This window comes from Onychostoma macrolepis, chromosome 22 (assembly GCF_012432095.1).
Source record: "Onychostoma macrolepis isolate SWU-2019 chromosome 22, ASM1243209v1, whole genome shotgun sequence".
Classification (NCBI taxonomy): Eukaryota; Metazoa; Chordata; class Actinopteri; order Cypriniformes; family Cyprinidae; genus Onychostoma; species Onychostoma macrolepis.
The window spans coordinates 12,559,354-12,586,946 of record NC_081176.1 but is presented as its reverse complement, the minus strand read 5'-3'; the positions used below and the strand labels follow the sequence as shown (position 1 = coordinate 12,586,946).

Genomic DNA, 27,593 nt, shown 5'->3' with positions numbered 1-27,593 from the left:
TTCGGGACGATCGTGAACGGCTACCGCCGCCTCGGGAACCTTGTGTGCGGACACCGCCGCCTCGGGAACCTTGTGTGCGGACACCGCCGCCTCGGAGGAACTGTGAGCGGGCACCGCCGCCTCGAGAGGTTCGTGAGCGGGCACCGCCGCTTCGGGAGCTTTGTGTGCGGGCACCGTCGCCTCGAGAGCCTTGTGAGCGGGCACCGCCGCCTCGAGAAGGCCTGAGATGAGCCCTGCCCCCTCAGAGAAAAGCTCCGCGGATATCCCCGCTTCGGTAGCTTTGTGAGCGGGCGCGGGAGCCTTGTGAGTGGGTGCCGCCGCTCCCCTCACCGACATCAGCGGAGGATCCTCCACGCTGCGTCTCGGCCCGGGGCGGCCAAAGAAAGACCCCGAGACACTGGAAGTGGCTGGCACGATCCGAGGAGGTCTTGGAGCAACAGCCCAGATTGGGAGGGGGGCACCCTCCCGCAGCTCCACCTCCTTCAAGTAGATGACGTGGTCGACCATCTCCCAATAGGACCACGTATCTATCTCCCCCAGCTCCTCCCGGTTGACAGGCTCATCCAGGCCCGCTAAAAACAGCTGGATGAGGTTGCTCCCTCTAATCCCCAGCTCCTGGCCTACCTCGAAGAGGTCTTCGGCGTAATACCCAAAAGGGCGATTGTCTTGTGGGCAAGGATGTGGCCCACTGGCTGGGGCCTGATTCCTCTGTCGACCAGGAGCTGGGTACAAGAAGATTCCCATTGCCGCTGAGTCTTCAAATGTCTCGTTCGTACTGTCACGGGTTGGGAGGAACGAAGACTCAAGTGCTGGCAAAAGGAATCTTCTTTATTAACAAATTATAAAATAAACAAAAACACAACTGAAACCACCCGAAGAGAAAAGCCAGAGCAAACACAAGTACTGAAAACAAGACATACACGAGGCACAGGGCAGACGTAAATAACAGGCATACCTGGCACAAAAGTGAGACGAACGAGAGCAGAACAGAAAACACAGGGAGCTTAAGAAGGGACAGCAATCAGGAACACAGCTGGGGCAAATTAAACAATAATGAGGTGAGTGGAGTTTGGGGAATTGAATCCGGGAGACAGTGACCTCTGGTGGTGAGAGGGAGCGTCGTGGACCCGGATTCATGACAATGGTATTGAAAATGATTCATCATGAAATAAAAAAAATGACCCTACTTCCTTTTTTAGTGCATATTACTAGTCTTGTAGTCAATACACCAAAAAAAAAAAAAAAATGTCTGCCGTCTTAATTTTTAATCAAAAACTGAAAATATGCTTCTGCTCGGGAATGGCGTTCTCGCTCTGATGACGTCAGTTTGACAATTTGGGGAGAATCCTCTTGTTGAGTCATGATGTAAGGAATGCTGTTTCCAGGTCCAAGCCTCTACTCATTTCATTTGAGAATACTATCTCAACAGCCATTTATGAGCACTATTTAATACTACATATTTAAGCTAAGCATACACAAATTCTGCAGTGCACACTACAGTCTCTGTGTTCACAGTTTCTCAGACACTAATATTTTAGTTGAAACACTGTCTGGCCATCTGGGATTTCAGTATGGAGATAAAGGTTAGGATTATAATTTTTCAGTATTACATGACATCGTGGGTGTATATTAGCACAGTTTGTTGTTTTCTTGGGGCGTCTGCCAGAGCGTTAGGACCCAGAAGCAGTTAAGCGTGATGTCAGACGTAACAAGCAAATATTCTTAACCACTCCTATCCAACCGTGAATCTGCTATGAGCAAGAAGTGGAGAGGAGGTGTGCCACAATAAAACCCCGCCCTTTACTCAATATTCTGTTTCACTTGAAAATACATCACAACACTGAAGTCAGTTGCAACTTCCGGTTCATGGGGACCTTAATATTGATATTGAAGTTAGAAATAACTGTATCATAACCACTAATTCACGTACTTTGCTAATAAGTTAAAAGTGGGTTTTGCTCAAAGTAGCTATTATCCACATAAATCTTTGATATGAATGAATACGAAAATCATTAATATCGCTGGCCAAAAAGTAACTAGTACTCTGAGTAGTTTTTGAGAAGAGTAATTTGTAATTTTACTTAAGTACTGTTTTTACACCAGTACTTTTACTTGTAATTGAGTATTATTTCAGCAATGTAACAGTACTTGTACTTAAGTACAAATTTTCAGTACTCTTTCCACCACTGTTCATGTGTTAGTGCAACCACTGACGTTTTAATTTACTATAATCTCTGGTGCACACATACATACATTACAAGACATACCAACTCTGGATTGTGCACCTGAAGGTGTGACATCTACAGTGAACAGCCAATCACACAAAACACAGTTCAACACTATAAAACATTCCACCTTCTTGAGAAAAAAACCCAAAACAAAACAAAACACACACACACACACACACACACACACACAAATTGACTATATTAAAAGCCACAGTTTACAGTAAAATTTTAAGTTTTTATTTAACCCTCTGGGGTCTGAGGGTGTTTTGGGGCCCCAGAGAAATTTTGACATGCCCTGACATTTGTGCTTTTTTCAGTTGCTTATAAACATTTTAATGGCTAAAGTCTAAAAACACTGTATTCAGCACAAACTGGGCTACAATAATATGTGAGCAGCATGTACGTACGTGATTGTGTTTTTGAGAAAACAACGTTTATGCGTGGTTAGAAAAAAACTAAAATTTTAAAGTAACTGAAATAAGGCCATAAAACACATACAGAACATTTGTTCACAAGACTTTTGAGAACTGGATCTTGTAGCCTAGAATATTTGCTTCAAAATGATCTGAAAATAATCTAACTCACTCATTCAGAGAAAACAATATATTGATTTAAATTTTCTAATTCACTTTTTGAGTGGAAAGGCTCTATGCGAGAGGGCGTGGCTCACACCTGAGAAGACAAAGGCCCGCATAATGAGCTCCATAATGAGCCATTGAGTCAGGTGTGTGACTGAGAGAGAAGAGTTACAAGAAAGAATGTGAGGAAAAAAGAAATGTGTATACCTATCACATAAAATAACTTGAGATTCACTTGTGAGTGCAGTTAAACAGTTTATTAGGAACAAACAAACAAATAAACAACAGAAGAGTCAAGATATCATGGGTGAAATATCCAAAACAGTGGCAGGAAACTGGAACCCAGGAAAACGGGAGACAGCAGAAACTGCATGAGAAAACACAAAACAGACGTGAGCAACACAATGAACGGACAAAGACAAAGCAAACATGGTGACAATACATACACTACCAGTCAAATTATTTAAACAGTAAGATTTGTAATGTTGTTGTTTGTTTTTTTTAAGAAGTGTCTTCAGCTCATTTATTTGATCCAAAGTACAGCAAAAACAGTACATTATATTTATTATAATATATAGGCCTACATATTTTTACTATTCAAAATAAATAAAGGATAGAACATATAACTATCCTCACGTCGTGCAACATTTAAATGCAATGAAAGGTTGCCTATCATATTTCAAATGTTGCACTCGATTTTACACATTTTATTCTGGAGTTATAGTTTGGGAAAAGTTCAACTATTAATTGCGTTCAACACATTATCGAATGCCAATAAGAAACATTACTTACTCGGTATAAAGTATCTCCTCCTCCGCGGCTCCAGCTGCGCTCGCGCTCTGTTTGTGAGCTAAACAAAGCTTTTTCCTCTCAGCGCATCTTCTGGCAGTAAATACAAGGCTTTTTCCTCTCAGCGTGTTTCTGAGGTAAATATAACTCTTTTTCCTCTCAGCGTGTTCTTCCAAAACTGAAAAGTATCCAAGATGAACGCGTTGCTGCTCTGTTTATGGTGGTGTGGGCGTTTACATGCCGCGTGGCTCGCGTGGAGATTTGTAATAACAATAGCGCGAGCAGCGCGTGGGCGTGACCTAATTAGAGATAATGAGACCAGATGGAAAAACTGGACATGTCCTTGGTTTCATACGGATTACTTTATCACAGAATATTTGTTTTCGGTAAGACTTACTTCATTTCAAGCTTTCTATAGATATATTTCTTATGTCTCTGTGTGAAGTCTTTGCTGAGTTACAGTTCATTTTAGTGAAGTGTTTCAAAAAGCAGTTCGCGGAGACAGAGAAGACAGAGAGTGCACCCTGTTTGCTTTCTTTATTCTTCAAAAGCACAAAGTTTAGTTGTTATTATGAGTGTATACAAATAAAAGTAGACCCCTTACAGATTCGAATGGTGTATTGCTCTTATCTGTACGATCAAAAATGGCAGAGTAATTCAAGCTCATTTCGGCCTTATCAGGAAAATCTGCCTCAAAACACATATATGCGTTTGTCGACCCCAGGGGGTTAATTTTTAAAGTTTTAATCAAATATGATGCAATTTCAAGTTTTCCTTTCTCTTTGGAGTGTTACAAGCTGTTTGTGCATAGATAAGATCCCTGAAGTTGCAAAGACTAAAGTCTCAAAACCAAAGAGATATTCTTTATAAAAGTTAAGACTCGACCACACCCCTCTAAAATGGCTCATTCAAACACGCCCCCACATGTCTACGTCACGGTGTGGGGAGATTTGCAAAACACCGCCCAAATGTATATGCAAAGAAAGAGGGCGGGACTTTTATTCTCGCTGTAGTATTGTTGCTGCCGCTGGCGCCATGTCCTGGAGATGCTGTGTTTCGTTGTGAAAGTGAAAGTACTTTGTTTGGGCTTCCAAAAGAGGACACAACTAGAAATCAGTGGTTAAGTTGTGTTTACAACACTGTTCCAGAACAGTTCAACCCAAATATTAGAGTGTTTGCAGCGCATTTTACGGAGGACTATTTCCTGAACCTGGAAGAGTAGCCTACAATGCTAGCTGTGCACAAAGGCTGTTTCTATAAAGTGGGGGCAATTCCAACTTTGCAAGGACAGTCTGACGCTTCTTACTCATAGCCTGTAAGTACATTTTCATATTTAAAGAATTTCCTACTGACGATTCAAACGCGAGTTTTGAGCTGTGTAAAGTAGTGCTTGTTGTTTGACGTTTCTCTGATCACAAATGCAGACATGCAGACAAATGCAACGTGACACATTATCTGATTTTCTCCCAACTGCTTATGCTCACTTTAGACATATCTGACTGTGTTTACCTGAATACACACCAAGTTATTCATTTTGATACATAATGTGTAATATGTAAATATAGTGTATTGTACATGCTTCAGGTGTGTGCACACACAGAGCCACCTGAAAGCTTGTGAATAAAGAATGCAATTGCAACATGCTTCAGAAAGCATCTGAAATCAGCATCTACTGTAAGATAAGTGAATTCTCTTTTACTCATTTCACTGTGAATATTGCACAGTATTTTTCTTATTTAAAGAATTTGCCACTGACGATTCAAACGTGAGTTTTGAGCAGTGTAGAGTAGTGCTTGTTGTTTGTCGTTTCTCCGATCACAAATGCAGAAATGGTAATATTTATGTGGCGCGATGTGATGCGATGCAACGCAACGCGTAAAAAGACAGTATAAGTCATTATAATCAGTAATTGTGTCCCCACTGGATGCAACAAATGCCTCATTTATAATGGGTTTTATTGTTTTTGTTTCGTTGTGCCGGGACACGGCATCACAATACAGTAAGGGGCGTAACATTTCCGTCTCACGCTTGAGCTATTCGGCCAATCACAACGCACTGGATAGCTGGCCAATCAGAGCACGCCTCGCTTCTCAGAACGATGAGCTTTGTAAAAATCGGCACGTTTCAGAAAGGTGGAGCATAGAGGAGCAACAGTAATGTACAGTATGTGGAAAATAATGCGTTTTTTGAACCTTAAACCGCATAAACACATTGCATTACACCAAATACACCAAATAATGTTCTTTTTAGCAATGTAATATGACCACTTTAAGATTGTGCGGGTTTAACAAGTAACTTAAAATAGTTATGGGATTAATTTGATCTGATTATTATCTTATATAAATAATTAATAATATGTATTACTTGCTTTTTTATGAGTAACAAGAAACATCTATCTCTTTTGTTAAATGTAAAAATGTGTGAAGTAAAAAGAATGTTAATAACTATTCAAATAATTAAAATCTAATAAATATTCACTTAACCCTTTTACCTGAGTTTCTTCAGTGTGCAGTTTGTATTTTCTAATCCGTTCTGGAGTTTCTTCACTCCTGAATTCTGCAGATTATTGTTGCTCATGTCAAGCTCTTTTAGACAGGGGTTTGATCTCAGGACTGTAGCGAGAGCTGAACAGCTTTCCTCTGTTAGACCACAATCACACAGCCTAAAATATTGAACACAAGAGATAACATTCATAAACAAAGTACTTAATGCTTATATTAGGTCTAAACCAATGTATGGTTCATCTGATTGCTTACGGTATTTAAAAATTTACAATTAAAAAATAGGTATGAAACTAATGTTTATTTTGGAAAATGATTAATTTGTTGATTATTTCAGTATACCGTGTTTCATAAATAATAACCATGAGAAATTATTTCATTTTCTAAGCTAAAATATGTGTATACAGTGAAAGCCATGCCAACATTGAAATACAATATTTAAAAATCACCAACACATTATAATTATGAAAATCATAAAGCAATTTAATTAGTAATTTTTCATGATAATTAACCTAATCAAATGGACATTTATTAATCCAATTTAAATCTAGCATGCAGTCTAAAATGCAGAAGTGTAGTTAAATAAAATTACACACTTTAGTTTCTCTAATCTGAATTGTGTATTTTCCAACAGAGAACAGAACTTCTTCATTTCTGAGTTCTGTAGTTTATTTCCACTCAGATCCAGCTCTATCAGGTTTGAAGGATTTGAATTAATTGCTGAAGTCAGAGCAGCACAACCTTCTGCTGTAATACTGTTATTATTCAGCCTGAAGAGAAAAAAATAAAATAAATAAAGATAGGAAACAGTATTAAATTTATTTCAAAACCTTCTCTACTGAACAACAATGATAGTTTTAGCCCAAACCAGTTAAAGTTATTGTAAAGTATTAAACCATGATAAATTCTCACGTCAGTGTGTTGAGTTTACAGTGTTTATCCTGCAGTAGAGCAGCGATCTGATTCACTCGTGTGTCTCCTAGTTCATGTAAACTCAGATTCAGCTCTCTCAGGAGTAACGGGTTTTTACCCACAATTCCAGTCACATACTGACAGGCTTCATCTGCAGCAGGACCCAAAAACCTGCAGATGGGAAGATGAAATAGGAAATCAGAAGGCAGTATTTGTTTATCTTGAAATCACTTGAATTCTGATGCAACAACAAATTGTGCAGAATATTGAATTAGTGAAATGATGTTTGTTAATAATGTGCCTGCATATAATTTATTTTGTATTATTTAATTATCTCTCACCTCAGTGTCTTCAGTTGATAGTTTGGATCCTGTAGTAAATCATTGAGCTGCTTCACTCCTGATTGTCCAGGATCATTTCCTGTGAGATCCAGCTCTATCAGGTGTGAAGGGTTTGATCTCAGAGCTGAAGCCAGAGCTTTATAACCTTCTTCAGTGATACTGCAGTCTGAAAGTCTGGTTTAAAATAAAAATAAAGGTTTAAAAATAAACAATAAAGTAAAGTAAGTAAAGTAAAAATAAAAACATAACTTAAAACAGTTTTATATCATAAAATCATAAAATATACTTTCCCTTATTAGTAAAGAAAAATGCATTGTTTGACAAAGGCATGTTTTTCTTGTTTCTTTCTGTTTCCTGTTTCTATAGTAATTTTAACTTTGCTCAAAAGAGTATGTTATGATTAAAATCAAACAATATTTACTGAGCTCACCTGAGTTTCTGCAGTGTGCAGTTTGTATTTTCTAATCCATTCTGGAGTTTCTTCACTCCTGCGTCCTGCAGATTATTGTTGCTCATGTCAAGTTCTTTCAGACTGGGGTTTGATCTCAGGACAGTAGCGAGAGCTGAACAGCTTTCCTCTGTTAGACCACAATCACGCAGCCTAAAATGATGAACATGAGAAGGAGAATTTATAAACACAAAATACCTGGTGCCAACATTCAGTCTCTGAGAAATCAATCACTGGGAAATACTGTTTTGTCACCTGATTTAAGATCAATCTACAATAATAAATGAAAACAACACTCACTGAAGAGCTTTGAGTTTACAGTGTTTATCCTGCAGTAGAGCAGCGATCTGATTCACTCCTGTGTCTCCTAGTTCATGTTTACTCAGATTCAGTTCTCTCAGGAGTAACGGATTTTTACCCACAATTCCAGTCACATACTGACAGGCTTCATCTGCAACAGGACCCAAAAACCTGGACACAGGAGACGTACACTGACATTACCTGCCATATAATGATTTATTGCAATCTTGTTTTAAAGGGTCTTCCGTCATTTTAAAGCTTTTATATATGCTTTTTTGATGGTTTAATTTTCTTCCAGCTACAAACATTTGCATTTTACTATTTTCCTAACACTTACCTCAGTGTTTTCAATGTTTTTGATGAAAACCACCGTCCCTTTTGTGAATCACTGAGCTGCTCCACTCCTGATTCACCTGGATCATTTCCTGTGAGATCCAGCTCTATCAGGTTTGAGTTCGATTTTAGAGCTAAAGCCAAAGCTTTATAACCTTCTTCTGTGATACAGCAGTTTGAAAGTCTACAAAAAATAAGGCTTAAATTTAAATAAATTTTAACATTTAAATTTAACATTGTGTTTCAAATTAATTAATTAATTGTGACTCAGCACAATATGCTGAGTCACAGTATATAACTAGATCACACCAGAGCTGAATACATTATCAGATATGATAAACAAAAACAGACATGTAAGCAAACCACCTCAGTTTTTTTTTTTTTTTTTTTTTTAATAGACTACAGCCATGTCTTCACTTCCCATCTGGGAGAAAACTCTCTCAACCACCACGAGTCAGAATATCATCTTTGGAGTTTGTCACTGTTCAAACCTGGTAGAACGTGATTGCAATTCCAACACCATCGAACCATCAAGACTTTCATCCAAGACTGCATCCAGACACTAATTCAACGAGCAAGGCAATGCAAGTATCATACATTTAACTAAATGAAACAGAGGTTTAGAATAAGCTGTAGACCCCATCTACAGAAAACGGTGTTGATGGTTTCACTCAGGTGTTAACTGACTCCTTTTCATAGCTTTATCCCGTTTCTCTAATGGTTTCATTCATTCAGTCTCATGTGCCCCTCCCCCATGTACAGTATGTGTGATTGTATGTTTGTTTGCTTACACTAGTTGTGTGTTAGTGTGTAGTTAATAAAATTGTGTGCACAAATTACGTGGGTTGCTGACTGTCACTGCTCGGATAATGTCCCTTTAACAAGCCGATCTTGTTACATGCTCTACTGCATTAATACTTGAAAGAAAGTTATTGTCTGTGGCCACAAAAATCATTTTTTAGAGTTGAACTGAAATTACACTGAATGTATTCACCCATACATTGAACAGATTAGTTGATGATAATAATAATTCTGTTACAGTTACTACTGGCAGCTGATATAAATAATTGTAATTAATTATACTTAATTGTAATTATTTGCTACATTTATTTTATTTTATTTCTAATTGTCATTTTTTATTATTACATTTGAAATGTACTCACTTCAATATCTTTAGCTTAGATTTTTTCAGTCCCTCACAGATCTCTCTGACTCCTGAGTCCAGCAGACAGCTGTTATTCAGGTTCATCTCTTTCAGGATGGTTTTGGAGGAGAGAACAGTAGCTAGAACTGAACAGCTTTTCTCTGTCAGCTCACAATTATTCAGCCTAAACACAAAAACAGCATTATTTATTATTCATCACATATTCAACACATATCAAATCAACAGTTCCTTCATATGTGCTCACATGTGACTGACAGTACAATACTTTATACTGAACAAAACAAAAGCTATAAATCTTGTTGACTCACTTCAATTTCTCCAGTTTGCTATGAGAGTCCATCAAAAGAGCAGAGAGTTTCTCCCCATCCAGATCTCCTAATTTATCTTCACTCAGATCCAGTTCTGTTAGTACTAATGGATTTGTACCAAGAACTTGACTCAGATAGTCACACGCTTCCTGTGCAGCTGAACTCTTCAAAAACCTACAGGAAGCAGAACATTTAGAAAATATAAATTAGATAATCTTGTTAGAATTTTGTGCCTTTTGCAGCTCCCATCCTCCTTATGGTCCAGTGTAATATTAAAGTATAGTAAAGAGTAGAATGTGTTAGTCATAATTGTGATAAATATTACCAGTTTTGCTTAATAGAAATTCAGTAAATTCCTCTTTAAGTCATTCTAATTCTGCATTGGCTTTATTTGTCACATTTAACTAGTTGCACACATCTGAATATGTCTTTGGCTTATTTTGAAATACTGAAAGGCTCTTATTACCTGACAGTCTTTAATTTACAGCATCCACCCCGCAGTAAATCAATGAGATCCTGCACTCCTGATCTTCCAGGATAATTTCCTGTGAGATCCAGCTCAATCAGGTGTGAGTTTGATTTCAGAGATGAAGTCAAAGTTGTATAACCTTCTTCAGTGATACTGCAGTCTGAAAGTCTAAATATATATAAAAAATGTGTTAAGTACTACACCCAATGCATTAATAGCGCCTGCTTCATTTGAGTTTCATATAAGTTAAAGTTCTCTTTAAACACAAATTTCAAAGCTAAAATTAATCTTTCATTTTAGTCTCCATAGCTATCTTAATTTTTTCAGTTAATCTAATCAAATTGAGATTTATTAATGTATATTATAATGCAGAAATGTAGATGAATAAAATTACACACTTCAGTTTCTTCAATATACATTGTGGATTTCTCAACAAAGAACAGATTTTCTCGATTCCAGTCTTTCCTAGTTTATTCCCACTCAGATCCAGCTCTATCAGGTTTGCAAGATTTGACATAAACACTGAAGTCAGAGCAGCAAAACCTTTTTCTGTAATACTGTTGTTATTTAGCCTGCAGAGAAAGAAAACAAAGACAGGAACATTTATTTGGTTTATTATAGCCACAACACACAACTTCATTAACAGAAAGGTTTTTAAAGCCAAAGACATTGGGCCTCCCTTCTGACACAACATGCATTTTAATGCCACAACAAACCCAGCCTAATACAAGTAAAAACTTCTTAAGCAATTAAGTAAATAAGTAAACAATCTGTGATAAAAGCAAAATCAAACTACAAGCAATAAGACAAATAAACACACCAGAAAAAAGACGCAAATTAGGTTTTTTTTTTTCATGTAGCCTATTATTCAAGTACAAAATACTACAAAATAATGGCGTCATTAAATATGAAATAAAATAAAACTGTGGGGATTGCATAAATTAAATATGCTACAAAAGCTTTTCAGTCAAGAGCAGCAGGTATATTAGGTTGCTGTCATTTTAATACTGAATGCTCAGATTTAATTTATCTGATTTTCTCCCAACTGCTTATGCTCACTTTAGACATATCTGACTGTGTTTACCTGAATACACACCAAGTTATTCATTTTGATACATAATGTGTAATATGTAAATATAGTGTATTGTACATGCTTCAGGTGTGTGCACACACAGAGCCACCTGAAAGCTTGTGAATAAAGAATGCAATTGCAACATGCTTCAGAAAGCATCTGAAATCAGCATCTACTGTAAGATAAGTGAATTCTCTTTTACTCATTTCACTGTGAATATTGCACAGTATTTTTCTTATTTAAAGAATTTGCCACTGACGATTCAAACGTGAGTTTTGAGCAGTGTAGAGTAGTGCTTGTTGTTTGTCGTTTCTCCGATCACAAATGCAGAAATGGTAATATTTATGTGGCGCGATGCGATGCAATGCAACGCGTAAAAAGACAGTATAAGTCATTATAATCAGTAATTATGTCCCCACTGAATGCAACAAATGCCTTGTTTATAATGGGTTTTATTGTTTTTGTGTCGTCGTGCCGGGACATGGCATCACAATATGGTAAGGGGCGTAACATTTCCATCTCACGACTGAGGTATTCGGCCAATCACAACTCACTGGATAGCTGGCCAATCAGAGCACGCCTCGCTTCTCAGAACGATGGGCTTTGTAAAAATTGTTTCAGAAAGGCGGAGCATAGAGGACCAACAATAATGTACAGTATGTGGAAAATGATGTGTTTTTTTTTTACCTTAAACCGCATAAACACATTGCATTACACCAAATACACCAAATAATGTTCTTTTTAGCAACGTCATATGACCCCTTTAAACTAAGCCTCATGTTTAACAATAATCATGTAATAATCATTTAGGCTGCATAACCTCTATGCCACATTCGTTAATTTCTATGGTTGATGTTTTCATCAACTGTGCGGTTTATTTTAGCTGCACGCAGTGTCTGAGTCCTAATAGCTTTCTATACAAATAAGAGTTTAAAAAAAAAAATTCAATGACAATTATCAAAATGTAATATAAAGTGGTATTCTGTTTTAAAGATACTTATACAGTACTGTACACTGCAAAGTATAAAACAATGTACAATACTCACATCAGTGTGTTGAGTTTACAGTGTTTATCCTGCAGTAGAATAGCTATCTGATTCACTCGTGTGTCTCCTAGTTCACGTCCACTCAGATTCAGTTCTCTCAGGAGTAACGGGTTTTTACCCACAATTCCAGTCACAAACCGACAGGCTTCATCTGCAGCAGGACCCAAAAACCTGTAGATGGGAACATGGGGAGAAAAAAAGTATAAAATTTATTGCTTAAAACCCTAGTAGTCTTTTTTATTAACAGTCTAATATTAACCCTTTCACACATAAGTTTAAAATATTCTAGTCGTCTTATTGTTTCCATGGTGACGTGCCATACTTGTCACAAGACAGACTGCATTAACTATAGCTCTGTATGTGTAATGTATCACATTTATTTAGTTCTCCCTTTTATATTCAAAATATTCACAAACATGTTAACTATATTACAAAACATCTGATATTCCAATTCTCAAATATGTGCTAGTAAATGTATTTGGTTATTTAAACACATTTATAGTGATCATATTAATTAATCTATAACGGGCTATGTGTTCCGCCATATTAGTTTGTGAAAGACACACGTGTCACAGTTTGTAGTAAACTCGAAAACACAATGACAATGAATTAAACAGTAGTATTTTTAATATAGCACTCAGTCCATAGAAGACACAGGTAACATCTACAAAGCATTAACGTGGTCAGACCCACTGAACAGAAACTGAGAGAACTCAAGTACTGGTGATAATGAACTGAACACAGCTGAGCCAAATGACAAATCAATTAACAACCATGACAACAAACTAAGGAAAATGGTGCAAACTTAAAACAACGACATCCAAACTGAGTATTAACGTGACAGTAAGTGGCTGGTGAACTGTGAGAAGAATAGAATAAACTTTGTTACCTACATTATATTAATAAAACACATCAAAATATAGTTGAAAGGATCATTATTGCTGATTCCATAGACTTTAGTGTGTATTTTACAAATTTTATATTTTGTTTTTGTTTTATTTATTTTTTTATTTTTTGCTAGAACTTATGTGTATCTAAATGTCTGAAGCCTAAAATTAATATTATGTGGTTCAAAATACTGCATAGTTGTGATATATGTGCCAAACACTGAGCGCATTCGTCTCTGGCTAAGTGGCAGCCAAAGAGTGAAATCAGGTCTGACTCTGAATTTAGCAGTCGGTCACTTGATGCACTGAACATTGTAATCTCACCTCAGTGTCTTCAGTTGACAGTTTGGATCCTGTAGTAAATCATTGAGCTGCTTCACTCCTGATTGTCCAGGATCATTTCCTGTGAGATCCAGCTCTATCAGGTGTGAAGGGTTTGATCTCAGAGCTGAAGCCAGAGCTTTATAACCTTCTTCAGTGATACTGCAGTTTGAAAGACTAAAACAAGGGTGAAAACAGAACATTTATGTGATTAATTAATTATTCTAGAAATTCAAGAAATGAATGTTTATTGTATGTCACATTACTTTTTTCAAGCAATGAGTAAAGTAATGCATTGCTTTTTAAATTAACAACAAATGAACTGATTTACTTTTTCAAACAAGTAAAGCATGTTATTCTTTTTTTTTCATTCATGTCAGAATGTTTTCGGTGGAATGCTGTTGTACTTATTTGCAGCACTGGATTAGTTCTGTCAGTGAGCTCTCATGTGCAGTAGTCATAAACCTAAACTTCCATCGTCATGACAACCAGTGCAACAGGACAAAATTCTGACTACAGAATGACTACAACATTTTTTTCACATGATACATTGTGAAAATTGAACTACAGCATTGTGAAAATATCCAGGTGAGAAAAAATTTACTTCCTGCAATTGCAATTGTAAATAAAGCTTATACATAAAAAATAATGCTTATACATGCGTATACATTCTATGTAAACAAACACACACACACACACACACACACACACACACACTTTTTACATGATTACTTACTGATGAAATATTTAAACAAACAAAAGGCCCAGAGTTACACAGCAACTCACCTGAGTTTCTCCAGTTTACAGTTCTCTTTCAGTCCATCTGAGAGCAGCTTCACTCCTGAATCCTGTAGGTTATTATTGCTCAGATCAAGATCCCTTAGACTGCTGGAGTCTGAACTGAGAACCGAAGCAAGAGCTGAACAGCTTTCATCTGTTAGATCACACTGACTGAGCCTGAAAATAATAATTGAACATTGCATTTTCCAATTAATTTCAAGTTTCCAAGTAATGTGTGTGTGTGTGTGTGTGTGTGTGTGTACTGGTATATATGGTTTACGAGGACACAAATGTGTATAATGACATGGGTACTACAACGTAAACATGGTTTATGAGGACACTTCCTGTGTCCCCGTAAAACAAAAGGCTTAAAAAACATACAAAACGGTGCTGTGTGAAATTCAAAAATTGCCAGTAGTTTCCTGTAAGGGATAGGGTTAGGTGTAGGGTTGGTGTAGGGCGATTGAAAATACAGTTTGTACAGTATAAAAACCATTACGCCAATGGAGAGTCCCCGTAAACCGTGCATGTGTGTGTGTTTATATATATACAGAGTTCTGACATGAAACTCTAAGTTGGTGCAGTCCGATAGGTCCAACTCAATCTGACCTAATGACATCATTATCATATGGTTCAGCTGATTGGTTTTCTCCTGTATCCAGGGTTGCCAGGTTTTCTCAGCAAAACCCGCCCAATTGCTACTCAAAACTAGCCCAATCGCTTTTCAGTGGGAATTCCCGGTAAAAATCGCGTTCCGGTGGTGTAAAATACACATTTTTTTGCCGAGTCCCCTTGATAAAAGTCGCATTCCAGGGGCTAAATATCACGTTACTGGGGTCGCTTCAACACTTCAACAAGTTACTGTTGCCATGACCAACAAGCAATGCCGCTCTCACACTACACTCATGTTCTCATGCAGTGAAAAATACATCGCAGAGTAAAGAGGAAATTGACAACTCACCGACAGAGAAGACAGAGCAGGTTACTTTTGATATGAAACAAGGTCTCAGGACCCTCAGCTTTTAAACGGAGTCATTTTTAAAGAAATTCGAACAATAAATACTGCTTTGTGGCTCTTCAATGTGCCGTGACACATCACTGTATTGCCTCAGTTCAAACATGTGAACCAGTCGTCTTTTCATATTTACAGAAAAATGAACATGAATAAACATCAGAAAGTGTTTTATTTCAACCAAGGAACACACCATTTTTCAAGTTTAAGTCCACCGAAGTAAATCTACTCTCCTGTCTGATTTGTGGTTAAGGCTAGAAGGGATACTGCGGCTACTGGGCATGCATATTTACATATTAACCTATAAAAATGGTTTTACAAAAGTACATATCACCATAGTTTCATCACTTTAGAGTGTCGCAGTGACTGTCTTTTTTGCAGTAAAGGACCTGTCATAGTTTAATGAGTGGGAAGATGACATGAAGCATCACGGTTAACCTGCATTGAAAACAGATGAGCGCACGTGTGCATATAAAGCTCCCATTCGGGGCGAAGTTCACGGGATTTTGTCCACAGAATGATAAGAGCACACGTTTTAACATATTATTTTATTATTTAACACTCAGTATTTAACTTAAGCGCTGCAAGCCATACATGACAGATTTTCTGGTACGCAAAATAAATAAAGGAATACCTTAGCTCATTGCCATTACCGTGGCAGCCAACAACAGTGCAGCTTAACCGTCCGCACAATTTTATATTTAGTTTCAATTCAGTCGATCTTTTTTAACATGGGTTTCTATGGAGACAGGCCGTAGTTGTCCGGCAAGATGGCGGATAGCAGCGGCAGCACATAATATCCGCGTTCTGATTAGTCAGATCGCCTGTCAATCAAGCTCTTTGCGAACGGTCAATTCCGTGGGAAAACCGCAGACTTGGCAACACTGCCTGTATCAGTAGCCAATGAGCTCATTACTCAATATTCAAATACCTGGCTTTCATTTACTGTAGCAGTTTAGCAGCGCACTTCAGAACAGCTGAAGTCAACATCTAAGATAAGTGAATGCTCTTTTGATCCATATCGCTGTGTATATTTGCATGGTCTGCCTAATTGAATACAAAATGAGCAACCATAAACAAGTTTACACTAAGTGTCATGTTAGCAGTTTGCATTGTATGCATCAGCGAAATATTAAGCTTATTAGCAGCAGCATTTAGCATCTGTGTTTATATAGCTGGAGCACAGGCAGTTTAGAGCGTAATCGCTCTGAGGACACGCCGATAGTAACGGACATGAAACAGATTAAACGAAATAAGCTTTGTGTATGCATTCAACTGGGGTTCACCATAAACATCAGCGTAATCTCAATGTCACGTTCGTCTTTCTAAGGTCAATGTTTTCATCGTGATGAGTGTGTGGTTGATTTCAGCTGCATGCAGCGTCAGAAGCACGCGCTTATCGCAGTCATATCAATCACAGTGTTGTGGAAAGAAGGGAATTAAGAGTTATCGCTTAAAATCAGATTAAGATTCATTGCACTAACATGAATTAACGAGCAGTTACGCTGCCGCTGGGACTGATGAAGTGTAGAAATTAACAGCAGATATCAAATGACTAAATTATGATATTTGCTCAGGTGGATGCTGGGGTCTTATCTATCGGATTGCAACCTATATCCATTTTGTTAATTAACTTTAATTACACACAGCGCGTGTCTAATTAGAGTTAAACCAGTTGGCGAGATAGCCAAAGCACACATAGTTGTAGGCAGGGCCGTTTCTAGCCATTTTGACGCCCTAGGCGAAATCCCTATCAGTGACAAAAGTAATCAGAATGCAGCTACTTGTTCTTTTATTACTCATTGACGCGTGAACTTTCCCTTTAAATAACGTGACGCTCCGTCCACTATATGTATGACGCTACTCCCTTTAAGAGCTGTTGGAAGCTAATTATTATTATTATTTATTTTTTTTGGAAGCTAATTAATTGATTCAGCATTTCGACACTTCCGTCAGAATACGTTCAATTTGACAAAGCGGTTTAATAAAGTAAGTATTGATCTTGTGAATTAGCGAATTTTACTACACCAATATTTTTTAATTGACTGATAAAAAAGTTTTATATGGAATATTACACGACACACTGAACCTTTAACAATGCATTGGCGTAAAAACGCACACCTTTTAGACCAGTTTCACGTGAAACATGATTTCTCGACTGCCACAAATACTGCCTAAACAAAATACTGATTTTGTGCACTCTTTATGTACCAATATTTTAAATTCGCCTTTGAACTTTGAAAATAAATAAACAAAAAATAAATAAATAAATAAAAGCCTTACCTTGCCAAAACACTGACAGAACCCATTGATCTAATGGCACTGTTGAGCGCTCCAAATCCAAATGCAAACTTTGCATGCAACAATCAGAGGCGGCACTGACAGCGCTCTGATCCAATACAGGCATCGTCAGCCCAATTATGTTGGGGTATCTAGTGGGGGCGGCAGTCATATTTCAGGGTGTCCGTGCCACTCTTGATCACAACCCTGTTCAAATGTAACGGCAGTACGTGCGCTCATTGGCGCCCCTCCAGCTGGTGGCGCTCTAGGCGACCACCTAGCTTGCCTATGCCTAGAAACGGTATTATTCATATGTGTTCCTACATGCTCACAGCAGCATGTTGTGGATGTATTGGCAGTAGCAGCTTAGCAGATCTATTCCGCCAAGACCAAATACATTAACATTGTCATGTACATTACCATGCCAATCAGAGAGCTGTCATGACAGAAATATATATATATATATATATATATATATATATATATATATATATATATATATATATAATTTTTATTTTTTACATATGTGTGTGTGTGCTGTGGTCACCTAGTTCCCTAAATGCCACTTAAAATGAGTGTCTGTGAGATTATAAAAAACGAAATGCTACAAATTAGATGTCAAGTGTCAATTAACAAAATTCTTAAATTAATTAAATCTCAGTGTTTTGACAGAAGGGAAAAGACAGAGGAAACCGAATATCTAGTTAAACCAAATTATTGTGATTGTTATTTTGTTCAGTGTAGCTGATGGTGAAATGTACTCACTTGAGTATCTTCAGCTCACACACAGGATTCTTCAGTCCCTCACAGATCTCTTTGACTCCTGAGTCCAGCAGACGGCTGTTGTTCAGGTTCAGCTCTTTCAGGGTGGTTTTGGAGGAGAGAACAGTAGCTAGAACTGAACAGCTTTTCTTTGTCAGCTCACAATTATTCAGCCTGAACACAAAAACAGCATTATTTATTTTTCAACACATATTCAACACACATCAGATCATTTGGTATTTATTTACACTCACAGATGTGACTGACAGTCTTTTATAATGAATAAACTGAAGTTATAATGTATAAATCATGTTCACTCACTTCATTGTCTCCAGTTTGCTATGAGAGTCCATCAAAAGAGCAGATAGTTTCTCTCCATCCAGATCTCCTAATTTATCTTCACTCAGATCCAGTTCTGTCAGAAGTAATGGACTTATTTGCAGAACTTTAGTGAGATACTTGCATGCTTCCTCTGCAGCAGGACTTTTCAAAAACCTGCAGGGTGTAGAAGAGAATTAAGAATTTAGGTTTTTGGGTAAGATACATTATATTTCCGCTCCTCGAGAGTTTTGGGGTTGGCTGCTGTAGAAGGCTTAGTCAGAGGGTGTTTAGCCAATCTGGAAAACGAAATTCAGATACTTTAAGAAACCATGAAAACTGTGTTCAGGACAGGTTATATTAGTCATTAGTGGACCATATAGCTAAGATGCTAATCGTGCTCCACATGCAGCCGCTAGATGGCACAATCACAAAATAAATGTATTTAAAAATAGTATTTAGTAGACTGTTCAGTAACTGTCAATTTGCTATTTTACGTGGAACATATTTCTTACAGATTCTTACAGAAGAATCGCACATCTGTTCTGTTAATATAATGCTCCTAATCTTGCATATTGTATGTGCTGTGATGTAATTAAAAAAATGAAAGACATGACTTCTCAACTGATTATTGATGCAGCACTGCAGCATGGTTGCAGAAAGTTAATTTTAAAGTACAAATTTAAAAAATATGTTAAGATTTCTCCACCTGATGGTGTTCAATTTATATTGCCCATCCTGTAGTAAATCACTGAGCTGCTTCACTCCTGATTGTCCAGGATCATTTCCTGTGAGATCCAGCTCTATCAGGTGTGAAGGGTTTGATCTCAGAGCTGAAGCCAGAGCTTTATAACCTTCTTCTGTTATACTGCAGTCTGAAAGTCTACAGAAGAGAAAATAGTTTTCTTTGTTGAGATACAGTTTATCATACAGATACTGAGCTTTATAAATAACTTCTAACTAACAAAAATGTATGCTTATCTAGTGTGTTTTTCTCCCAAAGAGTCTATAAATAGATGCATTAACCTAATCCTTGATTATTTAAACTTAATAAATTAATAATTTGCCAAAAAGTTAATTTTGTTGTTTAAAACTTAATTCCTTGAGTCAAACACAAAAGCAGATGTTAGGCAGAACTTTAACCCCAGTCTAAGTGAAACAATATGAAAATAATAAATTGTATTGTATATTAACACATAGTAATTTGGATTAATATCAATACGCACTCCAGTTTTTGTAATCTGCATTCCTTGTTTTCTACCAGAAGACAGATCTTTTTAATTCCTGAATTTTCTAGTTTATTTCCACTCAGATCCAGCTCTATCAGGTTTGAAGGGTTTGAATTAAATGCTGAAGTCAGAGCAGCACAACCTTCTGCTGTAATACTGTTATTACTCAGCCTGCAGAGAAAGAAAACAAAGACAGGAAACAATCTTCAGTTGATTTCAGCTACAATACTAACCCTCTGGTTGTGTTTTATCTGAAAGTAGGTACCTAATTTTTTGAGTGAAAAAATCTTTTTTTTATGAATAATTTTCACAATATGAGATAAAAGAATTATGAAAATTTGCACTGTTTCTCACACTAGTGTGCTTTAATGTTTAATTGAGAAGTTTGCTTTTAAATGCTTTTATTTTGTACAAAATTGCAAAAAGTCACACTTGTGGTGTTGAGGTGCCTACTTTCAGATAAATGAGGCCTACTTTCAGATAAATGAGGCTTACGATTAATCAGATGCAAATAGAAACACAAAACCAGTCCTAAATGAAAGAAAACAAGTTGACAAAAATAATTAATCCAATATTTGGTGATAATATAGCAAAATGAGAGATTTATAAGCAATTGTTTGGAGTCCGGTCATTTTTGACCGGGAACACCACAAGTGTGACTTTTTGCAATTTTGTACAAAATGAAAGCATTTAAAAGCAAACTTCCTGATTAAATATTAAAGCACACTAGTGTGATTAACAGTGCAAATTTATATAATTTTTTGTTTAATATTGTGAAAATTATTCATAAACAAATATTTTTTTCACTCAAAAAACGAGGTACCTACTCTCAGATAAATGAGGCCTACGATTAATCAGATGCAAATAGAAACATAAAACCAGTCCTACATGAAAGAAAACAAGTTGACAAAAAGAATGAATCAAATATTTGGTGATAATATAGCATAATGAGAGATTTATAAGCAATTGATTGGAGTTCGGTCATTTTTGATCGGGAACACCACAAGTATTACCAGGTGAAATAAAACCTTCCAAAAATTACGAAAATTCAAAAAAACATTCTGAGAAGTGCTTATACCCTCTGTGAACAAAGTCAGTAAGTTTGAGTCCAATGCAATAATGTTAACTAGTATTTTCGGGGGAAAAGAAAATCTTCTCCGGGTCAATTTGACCCAAACACAACCAGAGAGCTAATACAAAGCTAATAACAGAAGGATAAATCTATATCATGGTTCTTATTCTGCAAACACTTTAAAGAACAGCAATGACAGCATTCTGAAAATGTCAAATTCTCACTTCAGTGTGTTGAGTTTACAGTGTTTATCCTGCAGTAGAGCAGCGATCTGATTCACTCGTGTGTCTCCTAGTTCATGTTCACTCAGATTCAGCTCTCTCAGGAGTAACGGGTTTTTACCCACAATTCCAGCCACATACTGACAGGCTTCATCTGCAGCAGGACCCAAAAACCTGCAGCAGAGAAGATGAAACAGGATTTAATTCAACTAAACTTTGTGAAGAAATTGTATCTTGAACAACAGACTTTACACTGTGTGCAAAATTATTAGGCAAGTTGATATTATGGTCATATTTTTTTGCCAAGAAAATAATCTTAATAAACAAACAATCTTAATAACTACTATTGATTTTGTATTTAATTATTTCTAAGTTATATATAATTGTCTATGAAGGCTGAAATTCAAAAACTCCTTATTTCAGGTGTGCAGAATTATTAGGCAGGTTTTCTTTTACAGATAAAATTAGCCAAAAAAAAGAGATTGAACTCAGACTAAAAGTAAAAAAAAAAAAAAATAATAATAATAATAATAATTAAATGCCCATGAGAAGGATGCAATACTAATTCAATAATATAATTAGCAAAGTTGAGGCATGACCATTGGGCAGTGAAATGCTCATTGTATAGGCTTTATGGACAGATAAGTTGAGAGTGACTCTTGAAGGACCAGCATCACATCCTCTTGTACCACTGTTTGAAGAATTTATCTTCCAGAATCTGGCAGTAAGTTTTAGGAGCTCATTTTAGTCAATCTCTGCAAGACAGACTTTTCAGGATAGGAGATGGAATAAAAATGAGCTCCTAAAACTTACTGCCAGATTCTGGAAGATAAATTCTTCAAACCGTGGTACAAGAGGATGTGATGCTGGTCCTTCAAGAGTCACTCTCCAGTTATCTGTCCATAAAGCCTATACAAAATCAGTCTTCATGTATTTCACAACACTTCAGCATGTTATTCTTATTCAGTGAGGGTTATTTTTTAGCATTTTTTACCCGAGCAAGGTCTCTGAGAACCTGACACATTGCACTTCTGGAGAGTCCAGGAAGGTTGCAGTTCTGGAAAATGGTGGCGCTGGAGACTAAATGATTCCTGATGGTTTCACACCTAATTCTTCACCTTAATTCTTGTGCAGTTAATGTGTCTTTTCTTCTCCACCTGTTTTTTCTGACCCTGCTGACCCAATGAGCATTTCACTGCCCAATGGTCATGCCTCAACTTTGCTAATTCTATTATTGAATTAGTATTGCATCCTTCTCAAGGGCATTTAATTATTATTATTATTATTTTTTACTTTTACTCTGAGTTAAATCTCTTTTTTGGCTCATTTTATCTATAAAAGAAAACCTGCCTAATAATTCTGCACACCTGAAATAAGGAGTTTTTGACTTTCAGCCTTCATAGACAATTATATATAACTTAGAAATTATTAAATACAAAATCAATAGTAGTTATTAAGATTGATGTGGTTTGGAATTGGTAACATTTTCTTGGCAAAAAATATGACCATAATATCAACTTGCCTAATAATTCTGCACACAGTGTATTTGTGAAATAATATTTTTATTAATAATTCAACTGCATATAATTTATTTTTGTATTATCTCATCACATTTCACCTCAGTTTTAGATTATAGTTTTGATCCTGTAGTAAATCACTGAGCTGCTTCACTCCTGATTGTCCAGGATCATTTCCTGTGAGATCCAGCTCTATCAGGTGTGAAGGGTTTGATCTCAGAGCTGAAGCCAGAGCTTTATAACCTTCTTCAGTGATACTGCAGTTTGAAAGTCTAGAGGAAGAACAAAAAAAGACAAACACAATTATTCATTTAGCATACTAATATTTTTTTTTTTTTTTTTTTACTATTGTAAAATATATTAATGATTCATTTTTAAATTCACCAAATTCAAACCTGAGTATCTGCAGTGTGCACTGAGAGTTTCCCAGTAGAGTGGAGATTTCAGTCACTCCAGAATTACCTAGTTTATTTCCACTCAGATCCAGCTCTATCAGGTTTGAAGGATTTGAATTAAATGCTGAAGTCAGAGCAGCACAATCTTCTGCTGTAATAAAGATGGAATTAAACCTGTAGAACAGAGAGAAAAAATCCATACATACTATTATGCAATTAGTAGCTTTGTCTCTTATTACTTTAGTCCACCAAAATAAGATTTACATGACATTATTTTTTTCAGTAGTTGGCCTTTTTTAACACATTGACTAAAATACTTACTTCAGCTTTTTCAGTCTACACTGTTCATTCTTAAACAGAGTTGAGAAGATCTTCATTCCTGAATTTTTGAGTTTAGTCCCGCTCAAATTCAGTTCTATCAGATTTGAAGGGTTTGAATTTAAAGCTGCGGCCAATAAACGACAATCTTCTTCTGTGATATCGCTGTTATTCAGACTGCATTAAGAGAAAAACAGTTACAGTTTCAACTAAATATTTGCTAAATACTAAACAGGTAGTTGTTAGAAGTGGTAAACAATATATAAAACATCCAGCAGGAAGTTTGTAAGTATCGAAATTGTCATAATAATGATAAAACTTACATCAGTGTGTTTAGTTTACAGTGTTTATCCTGCAGTACCATAGTAACTCTCTTCAGTCCTAAGAGTCCTAGTTCACGTTCACTCAGATTCAGCTCTCTCAGCAGTAACAGGTTTTCACCCAGAACTCTATTCACATACTGACAGGCTTCATCTGCAGCAGGACCCAAAAGCCTGCAGAAGAGAAGATGAAGCAGGATTCAGTTCATTTCACCATTAAAATTGGAGTAATGAAAAATAGCAGCCAAATCTGATGGATAAATGTGTGCAATGGTAGTATTTACTTTTATGCATCAAATTGCATTAGTGATTTTTTTTTTTTTTTTGTATAAAAAATTCACAAGCACATCATTTAAGTTTGTATTATTTCATCACATCTCACCTCAGTGTCTTCAGTTGACAGTTTGGATCCTGTAGTAAATCATCGAGCTGCTTCACTCCTGATTGTCCAGGATCATTTCCTGTGAGATCCAGCTCTATCAGGTGTGAAGGGTTTGATCTCAGAGCTGAAGCCAGAGCGTTATAACCTTCTTCAGTGATACTGCAGTCTGAAAGTCTAACAAAAAGAGATTTAACACAAAATGCATTTGAGCTTTTTTGGCAGCAATATTAATTGTATCCAAAAATACCATTATTATTTATTTCTCTGATTATGGAGGCAATACATAATTTATTATATTACAGAAGCATTTCTTTCCCTTTCTTTATCATACTACAGTAATTTTGTTGGGATCCTGGAGATGCCCTGACATTTGTGCTAATTTCAATTACTTTTACCATCTGTCAAGAATCCGGTCTATGAACTTCCGTTTACTCACCACCAGAGGTCACTCACTCACCACATTGACTCTCACACCATACATCACACTGGACTGCATTTCCCATCATCCATTGCACTTTTGATACACACACAGCTGATTACACTGATTGCACACACAGCTGATTGCACTGATCACACTGCTGATTGCACTGATCACACACCCTACATAAGCTATGGACATTCTCTCCCTCAATGCCCAGTATTGTATGCATTTATCGCTTTCCTAGCTTTAGCTCCCTTACAGAGCCTTTCGTAGTTTCCCTAGTCTTGCCTTTTTCGGATTGTGTTTTCCCCTGCCTGGACTATTGCTTACGTTTTCGGTTTACCTGTCTTGTCAAGCCCCTTTGGATATTGTTCACTGTCGACTGACCCATGCCCGTTTTGGATGACTCTTTGCCTTGCCTGTGATATACCTGTTTGCCATTGTTCGACCCTGCCTGTATTTATGACCATGTCCTTGAATAAAACCTTGCACATGGATCCGCACGTCTCACATCTTGTTTGCCCCGTAACACCATCATACTGGCAATAGTTTCATTACATTACATTTAGCACACATTGTGCTACAGTAATAACATGTATGTACACTATATCTGGGACATTTAAACTTGGCGAATAAAAAAATAAATATTTTTTTTTTTCCAAGAACAGTAAGATAAATATACAGCAAACATTATTTCACAAAACTTTTGAGTACTGGATTATGTAGGCCAGAATTTTTGCTGCAATGTTGTGAAAACCATCCTGTTCCAGAAATAAGGTCACAGAAACCACCCTGTTTGTTTTCTGTATTTTACAAAAGCACAATATTTTGTTGTTTGTTGAACCTTTTGCAGACCTTTTGCAGTTTCAAATTATGTCTTCTTTTTATCTGCATGACCATAAATTACATAGTATTGCAAGTGCTGTTATAAGGGAAAAAAATCCAAGTGATTATGCCAGGATCTCAGCCATCTCCAGAGGGTTAACTTTAAACAAACAAACAAAAGAAAATGTTATTAAAATCAAACAATGATTCACTGAACTCACCTGAGTTTCTTCAGTGTGCAGTTTGTATTTTCTAATCCGTTCTGGAGTTTCTTCACTCCTGAATCCTGCAGATTATTGTTGCTCGTGTCAAGTTCTTTGAGACTGGAGTTTGATCTCAGGACTGTAGCGAGAGCTGAACAGCTTTCCCCTGTTAGACCACACTTACGCAGACTAAAATATTAAACATGAGAGAGAATTTACAAACACAAAGTACTTGATTGATTATATCTAGGGATTACTTAGAATTTTTGTATTTTGGTCACCTGGGTTCTTTAAGATACTTCAAATGTGCAATAATAAATAAAAACAATACTCACATCAGTGTGCTGAGTTGACAGTGTTTATCCTGCAGTAGAACTGCAAGCCGCTTCATGTTTGTGTCTCCTAGTTCACGTTCACTCAGATTCAGTTCTCTCAGGAGTAACAGGTTTTTACCCACAATTCCAGTCACATACTGACAGGTTTCATCTGCAGCAGGACTCAAAAACCTGAAGACATGAGTAGTCAAGTGAGGACATAAAAGCCAGTTTGGTTTGTACATTCATTTTAACAACATTAAGTTAAAGAGGGTGAACTTTATAATTCAACAAACTATGCACGTATGTGCTAAACACTTTGTTACGTCCTGTGGATGTATTTGTAAAACGTGTGATCTTGGGAGAGTGAATAGTCATCTATTGGGCATGTTATGTGTTGCATGTTTGCTCTCTTTCTCTCCCTCTCTTGCTTTGCATGCTGGGGGTTTTGGGTATGGGAGCAACAAACGGGTGAGAAGAGCGAATTAGTTTTTTCTACTTTGTTTCTAAACCTCTTTTTTTTTTTTTTTTTTTTTTCGTATTTTCTTCCTTTATGTTTTCTTTTGCTTTGTGTATGATTTTATTAACTTAATTCCGAGTATCAAATACGCTTCGGTTCTCTGAAGTTTTTCGGCTTCGTGGCGGAGGCCTGAGATGGAGGCTCACCCGAGTGGGGGTGTAGCCTCACTCTCGCTCCGCCATGGAGTTAGATGTGTACCTGACGCGGATTCTAATGTGGAAGACGTGCTTGTCGCTGTTGGTGAACAGATTGGATATGGAAATATAATCTCAGCGTCAAGGATGAACAAAGCCATGGTGGTTTTCCTTAAAGATGAAAGTTTGGTGAGTAAACTTAATGAAAGCGGCGTTTGGGTGAATGGAGCGTTTACTGTTGTGTCACCGCTTGTATCGCAATCTGTTAGAGTTACGATTTCGAACGTGCCGCCCTTTATATTAAACAGTGACATTGAAAAAGAATTGTTGAGGTTTGGAAAAATGGCCAGCGAAGTGAAAATGATTCCTTTGAGGTGTAGGAATGAAGCATTGAAACACGTGTTGTCTTTTTGGCGTCAGGTGTTTATGTTTCTTGATCAACAAATGCTAGATATTTCTTTCCGAATCAAACATGAAAGTAAATCGTACATGATTTACGCGAGTACCGGAAATTTGAAATGTTTCGAATGCGGAGACGTTGGACATAAAAAGATCGCTTGCCCACATAACAAAGTACATCTAGAAAATAATAATATTGAAGTTTTTTCTAGTGTAAATATTGGTGAAAATGCAGAGATCAGTGAAGAACCAAACACAATAACAATTGATGGGAAAAATAAAGACAAAAATGCAGATGAAGGGACGAGAAATCAGAAGCAAAGGAACTCAAATGACAGTTTAGTTGGTAGGCCTACTGAAAAGAGAGGAAATCCATGTGTAGATGTTAATGAGGGTGATGATGAAGACGAAGAGAGTCTTCGTTTTAAGTTACCAAAGGTTGTTAAAAATGATGCACAAAATACTGGGCAGAT

At 36.8% G+C, this 27,593-nt stretch overlaps 1 protein-coding gene across 4 annotated transcripts in view; it reads right to left on the bottom strand.

The window, feature by feature from the left end:
• LOC131530060 (uncharacterized) overlaps nt 1-27,593 on the bottom strand; it is a 175,737-nt gene that overhangs the window by 60,808 nt on the left and 87,336 nt on the right. For 2 of the 4 annotated variants that reach the window (XM_058760134.1, XM_058760131.1), the window contains exons 41-66: nt 26,089-26,259; nt 25,772-25,942; nt 24,305-24,478; nt 23,926-24,096; nt 23,606-23,779; nt 23,285-23,458; nt 22,991-23,161; nt 21,376-21,546; nt 20,077-20,250; nt 19,560-19,733; nt 18,854-19,027; nt 18,536-18,706; nt 14,485-14,655; nt 13,702-13,875; nt 12,491-12,661; nt 10,771-10,944; nt 10,370-10,540; nt 9,904-10,077; nt 9,594-9,758; nt 8,435-8,614; nt 8,098-8,268; nt 7,780-7,950; nt 7,350-7,523; nt 7,009-7,179; nt 6,693-6,866; nt 6,087-6,257 (exon numbers count right to left, since the gene is read on the bottom strand). In XM_058760134.1, coding sequence (XP_058616117.1) covers nt 6,087-6,257; nt 6,693-6,866; nt 7,009-7,179; nt 7,350-7,523; nt 7,780-7,950; nt 8,098-8,268; nt 8,435-8,614; nt 9,594-9,758; nt 9,904-10,077; nt 10,370-10,540; nt 10,771-10,944; nt 12,491-12,661; nt 13,702-13,875; nt 14,485-14,655; nt 18,536-18,706; nt 18,854-19,027; nt 19,560-19,733; nt 20,077-20,250; nt 21,376-21,546; nt 22,991-23,161; nt 23,285-23,458; nt 23,606-23,779; nt 23,926-24,096; nt 24,305-24,478; nt 25,772-25,942; nt 26,089-26,259 — 4,482 coding nt within the window. Of the gene's footprint in view, nt 1-3,115; nt 3,174-3,598; nt 3,895-6,086; nt 6,258-6,692; nt 6,867-7,008; nt 7,180-7,349; nt 7,524-7,779; nt 7,951-8,097; nt 8,269-8,434; nt 8,615-9,593; nt 9,759-9,903; nt 10,078-10,369; nt 10,541-10,770; nt 10,945-12,490; nt 12,662-13,701; nt 13,876-14,484; nt 14,656-18,535; nt 18,707-18,853; nt 19,028-19,559; nt 19,734-20,076; nt 20,251-21,375; nt 21,547-22,990; nt 23,162-23,284; nt 23,459-23,605; nt 23,780-23,925; nt 24,097-24,304; nt 24,479-25,771; nt 25,943-26,088; nt 26,260-27,593 lie in introns of those variants that run through there. The other 2 variants (XR_009268306.1, XM_058760133.1) reach the window with 2 other exon arrangements.